At 36.1% G+C, this 13,630-nt stretch overlaps 1 protein-coding gene across 3 annotated transcripts in view; it reads left to right on the top strand.

Moving 5' to 3' along the window:
• CCDC7 (coiled-coil domain containing 7) overlaps nucleotides 1-13,630 on the top strand; it is a 408,075-nt gene that overhangs the window by 26,433 nt on the left and 368,012 nt on the right. For all 3 annotated transcript variants that reach the window (XM_031652409.1, XM_031652407.1, XM_031652408.1), the window contains exons 9-10: nucleotides 1,705-1,761; nucleotides 13,151-13,226. In XM_031652409.1, the coding sequence (XP_031508269.1) occupies nucleotides 1,705-1,761; nucleotides 13,151-13,226 (133 nt within the window). The remainder of the gene's footprint in view (nucleotides 1-1,704; nucleotides 1,762-13,150; nucleotides 13,227-13,630) is intronic.

Here is a 13,630-nt window from a genome sequence, read left to right as displayed (position 1 = left end):
TTAAAAATTTTGTTATTATTTTTATCTTTTAAAGAGAGAGTCTCACTCTGTCACCCATGCTGGAGTGTAGTGGCATGAATATTGCTCACTGCAGCCTCAAACTCTTGGGCTCAGGCGATCCTTTCTGCTCAGCCTTTTGAGGTAGCTAGGACCACAGGCACAAGCCACTGAGGCCAGCTGATTTTTTTTTGTACACATGTAGGTCTCACTATGTTGCCCAGACTGGTCTTTAACTTCTGGCCTCAAGAGATCCTCCCACCTCGGGCTCCCAAAATGTTGGGATTACAGGCATGAGCCATTATGCCCAGCATGTTTGACTTTTATGGGGTTTCCTAAGTGTATTAACATTTTGAAACTTAAAGTAAAAAAATTTACAGTTATAAAATTATACAATGGTAAATTTAGATAATATTTAATAGTGAGTTTGATATTTTAATAAAAGTTTTTATTGGCCGGGCGTGGTGGCTCAAGCCTGTAATCCCAGCACTTTGGGAGGCCGAGATGGGTGGATCACGAGGTCAGGAGATCGAGACCATCCTGGCTAACACGGTGAAACCCTGTCTCTACTAAAAAATACAAAAAACTAGCCGGGCGAGGTGGCGGGCGCCTGTAGTCCCAGCTACTCGGGAGGCTGAGGCAGGAGAATGGCATAAACCCGGGAGGCGGAGCTTGCAGTGAGCTGAGATCTGGCCACTGCACTCCAGCCCAGGCGACAGAGCGAGACTCCGTCTCAAAAAAAAAAAAAAAAATAAATAAATAAAAGTTTTTATTATGTTCCAGATTCTGGGAACATACAAAATGAATACAATGTGTATCCCCTGTGCAGACAACAATGTGGTTGTTACTTCCATAAAACTTACAGCTTAGTAAGGATACAAGTACATTGTCTAGCATGTTAGTACAGTGTTATGCATGATAAAGGCATGTGGAATTTGCATTGGGTCCACAGAAAGGAGCAATCTGTTCAACCTAAGGAGTTAGGAAGACTTTATGCAACTTTAAAGGGTGAATAGGATTTAGTAAAGTAAAGAAGGGAAATATTTGGTATTTTAAGAAGACAATAGCATGAACAAACAACATACATAGAGAATTACAACTGGATTGGTATTAGAGTAAGAAGTGATATATAGGGATGAAGTAACAGAGGGCCAGCCATAGTGGGAATGGATGTTCTGCTAAGGAGCTTAGACTTTTAAAAAAAATAATAAAGAATCATTGAAGATTTTTTGTAGGATTTAATTTTAGAGAAGTTTTTTCCTGACTGCACTGTAGAAGCTAGATTTGGGGACTAGGAGTAGGAAAGGGAAGTTATTATATCTTAGATGTGTGATAAATACCTATATTCAAAGACTAGTGAAAAGAAGAAGGGAGTCAGGTTTGAGAAATATTTACTTGAAAGTTGGTGACCGGATATGGAAGGAAGACTAGATAATGATGGTACAATCAACGAATATAAGCGAATACAAGAGCAAAAACAAGTTTTGGTGAGAAAGTGGTTTATAATCAGCTGTTACACACACTCTTTTAAATGTTACCATTTGTTGCCTGATTGGGAAGATCTGCAGTGTTGGCAGCTATTATTTTTTCAAAGTTTTCTTTCTTTTAATAAGTTCCTAAAATTAAAACAATAAAATTTAAACTCAATTAGTATATATAATTGCCATTTGAAATTTATAGTGACAAATACACTTTTAATTATTTCAGAATTCATAGAAGCCCACTCAACTGATGAATTTAAAGGTGTTTCTGCAACAGAACCACGTACGTTTCCATTCATTAAAGCATTATTGTGATAATAACCTCTGTTACATTAATTTCTATAATTTAAAGTAATAATTATTAGGTTAACAGTGCAGACTCCCTGCCTTGGAGTTTGGAGCCATACAGTTGAGCTGGTTGTCAAGCAACTATTAAAATTCTTAGTTAAGGATATGTGTTATTGAAACTAGTTTTTTTTTTTTTTTTTTGAGACAGTCTTGCTCTGTTGCCCAGGCTGGAGTGCAGTGGCATGATCTCAGCTCACTGCAACCTCTGCCTCCTGGGTTCAAGTGATTCTCGTCTCTCAGCCTCCCGAGTAGCTGGGATTACAGGCATGCACCACCACACCCAGCTAACTTTTATAACTTTTGTGTCTATCTATCTATCTATCTATCTATCTATCTATCTATCTATCTATCTATCTATCATCTATCTTTTTAGTAGATAGAGTTTCACTATGTTGGCCAGGTTAGTCTTGAACTCCTGACCTCAGGTAATCTGCCTGCCTCAGCCTCCCAAAGTGTTGGGATTACAGACGTGAGCCATTGCTCACGAGGAGTGCATGTTAGTATATGGAATGGAGGATTCTGAGTTGTGATTAGAACATAATACTGAAACGTTGGCAGGCCTTTGAGGTGTAGCAGTGATAAATTTAAGTAGTTTGTAGATTTTGTTACTAGGAATTATATCCACAAATGCTTTCACTGCAGATGAGTAGTTGTCAGTTCAGGAATATAAAGAGCTGCTAGAGCTTGTCTGTTAAGTTTATGACTACTTGTCAATAGAAGGGAGAAATTAACTTACTCATGTCTTAGGGCTGGAGAGAATTTTGAAATAATAGTGTAAAGCACACTGTGGAATACAGTTCAAAAGTAGAAAATAATGTTTGCTTGGAACAGGTTGCTGGGAATTCTGCCCTCTTTCAACTTCAGCTTTAAAACCAAACCTTGCCATGTTTAAACCAAGGACAGCTGCACATCTTACAGCACTCCCAAGTTCTATAGAGATTTCTGATCAAAGAGAGGTCTGACTGACTAGGTGGGGTAGAAAGGTGTATAGAACTTTGGACTAGATAGTGAAAACCTCTGTATACATCAAGGGGAATCCCTTGTACATCTATGAACCTCTCAAGAGCTCTCTCTTTTTCTCTCTCTCAGTCTGTATGGTTGCCTTCCTTCTAATATTGTACCTTGGCTTCCACAAACACTGAACTTTGTTTCCTAAACTCAAGGCAACCAGTATGCTCTGAGTTCCGCTTCCCTATAGTGTGGACTGGCAATTCCAGACAGCAAATTGGGGTCATCACAGGGCCTTTCCACTTTATTACCATATATTCTGCTTTCACTGTTTTCCAATTTCTGAATACCACTGTTTCATGTATTTTTGTCCAGTATTTAAGTGGTTTAAGGTAGAAGAGTAATTCTGGTCCCTGATGCTCCATCATGGATGAAAGCAGAAATCCCTGTACTCACTCATAGTTTAATGGAATACATCTTCCAATCAGAAAACCACATTTCAAAAGGATAAAATATGGTTGAGATTTTACTCATGGTTCTAAAGGGGAGCAGAGGACAGAATTATATTGTGTAATATGGAAAAAATGCTTTGCAAATTCATAAGATCTTTTTCCAATGGTGGTTGTTTCAGTTTCTTAGTTCTATTAGTATAGACTTAGTCTCTTTATTGCTGCGTTTTACTTGTTCACTATCATTTTCTTTTAAAAGTACCTCCTCTCTTCTTCTCTGGCCACACTTAATTCTCTCTTCCCTTCCTGTTTCCTAAATTCTATTAAATCTTGTAGCCTGGCTGGCAAGACGGAAGCTACCTTTGTATTGCACTCTGGTTTTGCTTTTAGGTCACAATTTCATCTTGATGTTGCTTCATTTAATAGACTATTTTTTAGAGAAGTTTTAGGATCACAGAAAAATTGAACAGAAATTATAGAGAGTTCCCATTAGCGCACTCCCCCCGCACCCCGCTTCCTGCATAAAGCTTCCCCTATTATTAACATTTTGCATTAATGTGATGCATTTGTTATGGTTGATGAACCAATTTTGATACATTATTATTAACTACAGTCCATAGCATACATCTGGTTTGCTTTTTGCCTTGTACAGCTCAGTGGGTTTTGACAAATGTATCATGTCATGTATCCACCATTACAGTGTCACACAGAATAGTTTAATTGCCCTAAAAATCCCCTGTGTCCCACCTATTCACCTCTTCCTCCATCCACCTGAATCCCTGGAAACCACTAATCTGTTTATTTACTGTTTCGATAGTATTTCCTTTTCAAGAATGTTGTATATTTGATATTAGTCTTTCTTTTACCTAATAATGTACAGTTAAAGTTCCTCCATGTCTTTCAGTAGTTTGACAGTTTATTTCTTTTTATTGCTGATAAATAATAAATTTATGGATTTACTACAATTTATCCATTTACCTGTGAAAGGGCATCTTGGTTGTTTCCATGTTTCGGCAATTATAAATAAAGCTGCTATTAACGCTTTTGTGCACGTTTTTGTGTGGATGTAAGTTTTCAGCTCAATTGGGTAAACACAAAGTAGCATGACTGCTAAGTCATATAGTAAGAGTTGTTTAGCATTATAAGAAACTGCCAAATGAGCATGCAGAGGGGCTGTACCATTGTACATTCCCCCCTACAATTGAGGAGAATTCTTGTTGCTCCATATCTTTGTCAGCATTTAGAATTGACAGTGTTTGTGCTTTTAACCATTCTAATAGTTTTGTAGTGATATTTCATTGTTTTCATTTGCAATTCCATGATTATGCATGATGTTGAGCATCTTTTCATATGCTTATTTGCCATCTGTTTCATTTCTTTGGTGAGGTGCTCAGATCTTTTACCTATTTTAAAAATTGGGTTGTTTGTTTTCTTATTGTTGAGTTTTAAAAGTTCTTTTTATATTTTGGATACAAGCCTTGTATCAAATATGTGTTTGGCAAAGATATTCTCTCAGTCTGTGGCTCATCTTTTCATTCTTTTAGCAGTGTCTTTTGCAGAGCCAGAATAAAGTCAAACTTACCATTTTTTTTAATTTCATGATTGTGCTTTAGGTGTTATATGTAAAAATTCATCTTCAAACTCAAAGTTACCTAGATCGTCTCTTCTATGTCTTGTAAAAGTTTTATAGTTTTGCATTTTATGTTTATAATTATGATCCATTTTGAGTTAATTTTTTTTTTTTTTTTTTTGAGACGAAGTCTCACTCTGTCGCTGGAGTGCAATGGTGCCATCACGGCTCACTGCAACCTCTGCCTCCCCATTCAAGCGATTCTTCTGCCTCAGCCTCCCTAGCAGCTGGGACCACAGGCATGCGCCACCATGCCCGGCAAACTTTTGTATTTTTAGTAGAGATGGAGTTTCACCATGTTGATCAGGCTGGTCTCGAACTCCTGACCTTGTGATCTGCCTACCTCAGCCTCCCATAGTACTGGGATTACAGGCGTGAGCCACTGTGCCTGATCCATTTTGAGTTAATTTTTGTGAGAGGTGTAAAGTCTATGTCTAGATTCATTATTTATTATTATTATTTTTTTGCATTTGGATGTCCAGTTGTTTCAGCATCATTTGTTGAGAAGACTACTCTTTCTTCATGGAGTTGCCTTTGTTCCTTTGCCAAAGATCAGTTGTGTATATTTGTGAGTCTATTTCTGGGCTTTTTATTCTGTTTGCTTGTCTGTCTATTTTGGCAGTGCTACATGTCTTGATTACTTTAGCTTTTAGTAAGTATTGAAGTTGGGTAGTGTCAGTCCTCCAATTTGTTGTTCTTCAACATTGTGTTGATTTCTCTGAGTCTATTGCCTTTCCATATAAACTTTGGAAACAATTTGTTGGTATCCAAAAAATACCTTGCTGGAATTTTGATTGAGATTGCATTGAATCTATGGATTAAATGGACAAGAACTTGTATCTTAGCAATATTGTATCTTTCATTCTATGAACATGAAATCTCTCTCCATTTATTTAGATCTTACTTGCTTTCTTTCATCAGAGTAATGAACTTTTCCTCATATAGATCTTGTACATATTTTCTTTTAGATTTACACTGAAGTGTTGAAATTTCAGTGCTACTATAAATTGTGTTAATATCTATAATTTAAAATTCAAATAGTTCGTTTCTGGTATATAGGAAAGCAATTGCAATTAACTTTTGTGTCCTATACATTTGCAATAATTGTTTATTACTGGATATTGGTGATTCTTTGGGATTTTCTATAGAGACAGTCACATTATCTAACAGACAGTGCTACTTCTTCCTTCTGATTTTCTTTTCTTACATTATTGCATTAGCTAGGACTTCCAGTATGATGTTAAATAGCATGGTGAAAATGGGCATGCTTACCTTCTTCCTGATCTTAGGGAGGAAGCATTTAGGATTTCACTATTAAGTATGATGTTAGCTGTAAACTTTTTGTAGATTTTCTTTATCAAACTGAGGAAGCTTACTTCTATTTTATTTATAATTTACAAAGAGTTTTTTAAAATTATGGATAGGTGTTAGATTTTGTCAAATACTTTTTCTGCATTTATTGATATGATCATATGATTTTTCTTCTTTAGCATGTAGATTACATTAATTGATTTTTGATTATTGGACCAGCCTTACATACCTGGAATAACCCATTTGGTTGTGTTGTGTAGTTCTTTCTATACATTTATGTATGTGATTTGCTAATGTTTTGTTGAGGATTTTCACACATGTATTCATGAAAGATATTCATCTATAGTTTTCTTTTCTTGTGATGTCTTTGTCCGGCTTTGGTATTGGAGTGATACTGGCCTTATAGAACGAGTCAGGAAATGTTCCCTATGTTTCTGTTTTCTGGAAGAGATCATAAAGAATTGGCATAATTTCTTAGTTAAATGTTTGGTAGAATTTGCCAAGTGAAACCATCTGAGCATAGTACCTGCTGTTTTGGAAGGTTATTAATTATTGATTCAATTTCTTTTATATATGCCTATTCATAATATCAATTTCTCCTTTGTGAGTTTTCATAGATTGTGAGTTTCCAAGAATTTGTCCATATAATTTAAATTATCAAATTCATTAGCATAAGTTATTTATAGTATTTGTTTATTGTCCCTTTATGCCCATGTGGTCAGTAGTGATGGTCCCTCTTTCTTTTTTGCAAATCGTAATAATTTTATTTCTTGCTTTCCTATTTGGATACCTTTTATTTCTTTCCTTGCTTAATTGCTCTAGCTAGGAATTCCAGCACTATGTTGAATAGAAGTGGCAAGAATGAGCATCTTTATCTTGTTCTTCATCTTAGAGGAAAATCTTCCAACTTTTCACTGTTGACTGTGTAGCTGTGGGCTTGTGATAGTTGGCCATTATTGTTTTGAGGTACATTCCTTCTGTATCTAATTTGTTATTTTTGTCAGGAAAGAATGTTGAATTTTTTCAAATGCTTTTTCCCATATATTGAGATGATCATATGATTTTTGTATTTTATTCTATTAATATGGTGTATCACATTTATTTGCATATTTGAATCATCTTTGCGCCCCAGGGATAAGTCCCATTTGGTCATAGTGAATGATTCTTTTAATGTGCTGTAAATTCAGTTTGCTAGTATTTTGTTAAAGATATTTGTATCCATATTCATCAGAGATGTTGGACTGTGTTTTCTTTTCTCATAGTGTCTTTGTCTGGCTTTGGTATTGGGTAATACTAACCTTGTAAAATAGTTCAGAAGTACTACTTCCTCTTCAAGATTTTGGAAGAATTCGAGAAGGATTCTACTAGTTCTTTAAATGTTGGGTAGAATTAGGCCATAAAACCATCAGGTCCTGGTTTTTTCTTTTTTTTTTTTAATGGGGGATTTTATCACTGAGTCAGTCTTCTTACTAATTACTAGTCTGTTCAGACTTTCGGTTTTTTCATGATTTAGTCTTGGTGGGTTGTATGTGTCTATGAATTATCCAGTTATTTTAAGGTATCTAATTTGTGGGTGTGTAAATGTTCACAGTAGTCTTTATCCTTTGTATTTTTGTGGCATCAGTTATTATGTCTCTTCTTTCTTTTCCGATGTTACTTGAGTCTTGCTCTTTTTTCTTAGTCTAGCTAAAGTCTTGTCAATTATGTTTATCTTTTCAAAAAACCAACTCTTAGTTTTGTTGAACTTTTCTATGATTTTTCTAGTCTCTATTTTATGTACTTCTGCTCTAATCTTTTATTTCCTTCCTTTTACTAACTTGGGCTCAGTTTGTTCTTTTTCTAGTTCCTTGAAGTGTGACATTACATTATTGGAGCTCTTTTTTTCTTTTTTTAATGTATACTTTGTTTATTTATTTATTTGGAGATAGGGTCTTGCTCTGTTGCCCAGGCTGGAGTACAGTGGTGTGATCATAACTCACGCCAACCTCAAACTCCTCGCCTTAAGTGATTCTCTCACTTAGCCTCCTTAGTAGCTGATATTGCAAGTGTGGGACACTGTGCCCAGCTTTAATGTAGGTTTTTATTGCTATAATCTCCCTTTTAATAACTGCTTTTGCTGCATCACATAAATTTTGGTATGTTTCCATTTTTGTGTGTTGTAAGATTTTTTTGATTTCTTTTTGAATTTCTTTTTCACCCATTGTTCAGGAGTATGTTAATTTCCACATATTTGTAAATCTTTCAATTTTTCTTCTGTTATTGATTTCTAGTTTCATGCCACTGTGATTGGGAAATACCTGATATGATTTTAGCCTTCTTAAATTTTATAAGACTTACTGGCCTAACACAAGAGCTGTCCTTTAGAACATTCCATTTGCACTTGAGAAAGTTCTATATTCTCCTGCTGTTGAATGAAATATCTTGTATATGTTTGTTAGGTCCATTGGTGTAAAGTGTAGTTAAAATGTAAGGCTTCCTTATTTGTTTTCTGTCTGGATGATTTGTTCATTATTGAATGTAGAATACTGAAGGCCTCTGCTGTTATGGTATTGCTGTCTATCTCTTTCTTCAGATTTATTAATATTTGCTTTATATATTTAGGTGTTGCAGTGTTGGGTGTGTATATATTTGTTATATTCTCTTGAGCTTTTTTCATTATATAATAACCTTCTTTGTCTCTTGTGACTGTTTTTGACTCAAAGTATCTGGTCTGATGTAAGTTTAGCCACACCTGCTCATTTATTGGTTTCTAATTGCATGGAATACCTATTTACATCCCTTCACTTTTATTCTGTGAGTAAGCAGCATGTAGTCTTGTTTTTTTATTTATTCAGCCTTTCTATGTCTTTGAATTGAATAATTTGATCCATTTACTTTTAAGTTACCTTTAATAAATAAGGACTTGCTATTGCCATTCTGTTAATTGCTTTTTAGCTGTTTCGTAGATCCTTTGTTCTTTTATTCCCTGTTTGCTATCTTCTTTTGTGATTTGTTGATATACTTTTACTCCCCTCTAAGCATTTTATGTTTTTGATGTCATAATTCACATATTTTATATTGTGTATACCTTAGGAAATTATTGTAGCTATAGGTATTTTGTTTGTCTTTTACCCTTTATTCTGTAGACATAAGTGATTTACAGACTACTGTTACAATATTATAGTATGTAATTTTACTATATACATACTTTAACCAGTGAGTTTTATACTTTCATATGTATTTGTGTTACTACTTAGTGTCCTTTCATTTCAGATTGAAGAGCTCCCTTTATCATTTCTGTAAGGCAAGCTGATGATGATGAACTCCCTGAGCTTTTGTTTGTCAGAGAAAGTATCACTCCCTCATTTTTTAGACTAACTTTTCTGGGTAAAGTATTCTTGGTTGGCAGCTTTTTTTCTTGAAGAACTTTGAAAATATCTTCTTACTCTCTCTTAGACTGCAAAATTTTCACTGAGAAAACTGCTGTAGCCCTGTGGGGATTCTCTCTGTGTGAGGAAACTCTTTTCTCTCTTGCTTTCAGGATTCTCTTTTTGTTTTTAATTTTTGACGGTTTGGTTATAATATGTTTTGGTGAAATATTCTTTTGGGTTGTATCTGTTTGGAGACTTTTTATCTTTCTGAATGTTTATATCCTTCCCCATATTTGGGGCATTTTGAGCCATTATTTCTTCATATAAGCTTTTCCCCCTTTTTCTCTTCTTTTTTAATTCCTATAATGTAAATGATAACACTCTTGATTCTGTCCTGTAAATCCTGTAGGCTTTATTTATTTATTTTATTTTTCAGAATTAATTTAAATTTTTGTATATTTAGAGGAGATAACTTCAGATTTCTTTCATGTATATGTTGTGTCGTGGTGAAGTCTGGGCTTTTAGTGTACCCATCACCTGAATAGTGAACATTGTTTCCAATAGGTAATAGCCTTTAAAATTCCTTTGTATTCTTTATTCTTTTTTTCCTAACTGTATATTTTCAAATAACGTTCTTTAAGTTTACAGATTCTTTCTTCTCCTTGATGAATTATATAGTTGACATATTTTTTGACTTATCTTTTGTAATTTTAATTGTATTAATTATATTCTTTGGCATCAGAATTTCTGTTTGGTTCTTCTTTAAATTTCTGTTTGGTCCATCATTCTGCTAAACTTTTCATTTTGTTAGTGTGTTGTTTTTCTGATTTTTGTTGTCTATTGGTGTTTTCTTATAACTTACTGAGCTTCCTTAAAACTAGTATTTGAATATTTTGTCAGATATTGATAGAGTCACTGCTTCTAGACTTTATGGACTAGTTTTATATGAAAAGATCTACACCTATGGGGTGGTTGTGAGTACACTAGCTGGGTGGGATGTGGCAATTCAGGATCCAGTGAGGATGTGGCAGTTTAGTGGCCACGTAGCTTTTTTGGCTGTGGTTGATGTGGGTAAAAATTTCAGCGGTGTGCAGTGGCCAAGGCTATAGGTATCTGCAACAGTGGCAAAGCCTGACAGAATTCTTCTGATCTCTTTTACTTCCCTAAGGGAAGTTGTGGCAGAAGTGACACCTCTTTGTTCTGGGTTTGGCTTGTGGGTGTGCTTGTAGTGACAATGGTACCAATGTCTGATGCATGATACCTGTGGAGTGGTCAAGAAGCTTGGATCTGGGAGCACAGGTATGTATGGATTGACAGTGGCTTTTGGGTCCAGATGCTAGTGTGTGCAAGTCTACTGCTGCTCTGAGGACTGTGATATGGATATCCCTGCTGCATTAATGGTTCTGGTGTCTAGAATGCAGGCACTTGTTGAGTGGTTGCAGAGCCACATTCTGGAATGTGGTCACACCTGGAGAGCAACAGTTGCTCTGGGGCCTTGGGTGTGGGCTAGCTTGTTGTGGTGGTAGCTCTGATGTCTGACGCATGTGCAGTCAGAGTCTCAAAGAGTTGCAGCAGAGCTGAGGTTACAGCCCGCATGTGTACTGAGAGACTGCAGCTTCAGGGCCCTGGGCAAGGCTAGCATGTAAAGCTAGCGGCTCTGGTGACTATATTATACATGTGCATGGTGCAGCCTCAGAGATGTGGACTGGGGTGTGAACACATGTAGAACAACGGTGGTTCCAGGATTGAGCTGTGGCTTAGCTCACTGTGGCAGTGGCTCAGATACCTGGAGCATAGGATTCATAGAGGAGTGGCAGAGCTAGGGTTCATTGCGCAGGCTGGTGCAGAGTGAGCATGCCTGTACGGCCTGGGGTGGGGCTAGCCCTCAGTGAAAGTGGCTCTGGTGTCTGAGGCATGGGAGTGCATGATGCAGCCTTCTAGCAAGTGCTGGAGCCTGGGTACATATGGAAAGATTGTGACTCTGTGGTCTGGGTCACCCATGGAATTGGGGCATGGTGGTTCTGGTCCTGGGTTGGCAAAACAGTGACTCCTTCTTGGTGGTGGGTGGAGCAACATTTTTCTTATCTAGGGGTTTAATGGTGGCAGTGGTTATTAGTTATGTTAGTGGTGAGAGCTGTCAGTGTTCTCTGTAGAGCAGGCTACTAGGAACCATGGTGGGACCTGTGGTTCCTGCACTCTTCCTCATTCCTTGCCGTCTCCAGATGTCTCTGGTATGCTGATCTCCTCAGCTATCCTGTCTGTGTGGTTATTCTCCGTTTTTTTTTGCTTTACTATCTTGCTGCAGCTTCTTTGAGACTTTGAGCCCTACCAAGGCCACTTTCATCCATGGATAGCTGTCTAGTGGTTGTTTTTTTAGGGGGGAGATGAAGACTGTTATCTCCTACTTTCTCATCTTGCTAATGTCATTTTGTGTTCTTCCTTTTTTTCCCCCAGGACTGTTTTCTAATGGCTTTTTCTTCTTTCTGGGGACTGAATTTTCAAATTGTAACTGAAATAAGAGTTGATGTTCCTTGTAGTCCTTTACCATATTTAGGGCAGAATTTAAAATTATCTCATGTGCTATGATCAGATTACTCTTAAAATATTATTTTATTTTGGCCGGGAGCAGTGGCTCACGCCTGTAATCCCAGCACTTTGGGAGGCCGAGACGGGCTGATCATGAGGTCAGGAGATTGAGACCATCCTGGCTAACATGGTGAAACCCCGTCTCTACTAAAAATACAAAAGAATTAGCTGGGCGTGGTGGTGGGCACCTGTAGTCCCAGCTACTCGGGAGGCTGAGGCAGGAGAATGGCATGAACCTGGGAGGTGGAGCTTGCAGTGAGCCGAGATTGCACCACTGTACTACAGCCTGGGTGACAGAACGAGACTCCTTCTCAAAAAAAAAAAAAAGAAAAAATATAATTAATGTTTAGGAATTGTTGTATGCTTCTATGTTATTTAATATTTTCTTTGTGTCATGTCTTGTTTATCTAGCAGAAAAGTTAGTGCAGGGACTGTCTTCTGTCATATACTTTTTATGTCACAAGATTGAAGAGTCTTGTGGTATTACCCGAATAGTTCATTGATTATTGTGGATCCTTATTATGTCGGTTCTCTTTTAAGTAGCATCTTGGGTTCTCTTTTGGGTTCTTTGATACAGTTGTAAAGCTTAGTAGTTTAGCTAGATCCTTCTCATAGACCTTATTGACTTAGCAACAGCAACTAAAGCAGTTCTCTTTTAATATCCTGGAGTCCCTCTGATATGCCATATCATAAGAAGGTCACATATATTGGACATTAATCCAGTTTTGTCTTTTACTAGATATATCGTATTGATCAAGTTATGTAACCTCCCTGAGCCTGAACTTCTTTATTTGAAAATTATGACAGTGTCTTATTTTTTAGATTATTTTAAGAATAAGAGAATGCAATATAACATGATGATTTGCATATAATAGGTATTTAATAAAATGGTAGCTATGTTCCTCATAAGCATTCTGTAGCCTCATGTAGCCCTGCTAGCCACTCTTTATGTTTGTTTAGCTTTCACATCTATAGCAGTTGTATTTAGCATAGAGCTATAACTTCAGCTATTTATAAAACCTTTAACATTTTTGACTTTTTAAATAATAGAAACTGCTCATTCAATGACTTATCGATTTAATACCATGTTGAAAGTATTTGAAAACCAGGCAAATATGTTGGAGAGGTAAGCATTTTTTATTTTTGCATTTTATTTTTCTATTTTAAAAAAAAGACAGATAAAATTGTATTTTTCCATATGTAATATGCTTATTGATAAAAGTTAGTATGTATTTATTGCAGAAATATTGAAAACATAAAGAAGAAAATAATGCCTCTGTCAACAAATTTAGAATTTCTTATATTAATTTTTATGATTTTATGTACGTATAATGTTTAAATGGAAAATTATAAACATAGAGAATGTAAAATGAAATGTAAAATATGTGCTATGGGAAAATAGTATATTGGTTTCTCAAAAAATTAAAAACAGAATTACCATATGATTCAGCAATTCCACTTCTGGGCATGTATAACCCAAAATTGAAAACAAGAGTGTTGAAGAGATACTTGTACATCCATGTTCATTGC

The sequence above is a fragment of the Papio anubis genome, chromosome 11 (genome assembly GCF_008728515.1).
Source record: "Papio anubis isolate 15944 chromosome 11, Panubis1.0, whole genome shotgun sequence".
NCBI classification, from domain to species: domain Eukaryota; kingdom Metazoa; phylum Chordata; class Mammalia; order Primates; family Cercopithecidae; genus Papio; species Papio anubis.
This window is presented reverse-complemented; position numbering and strand designations above follow the sequence as displayed.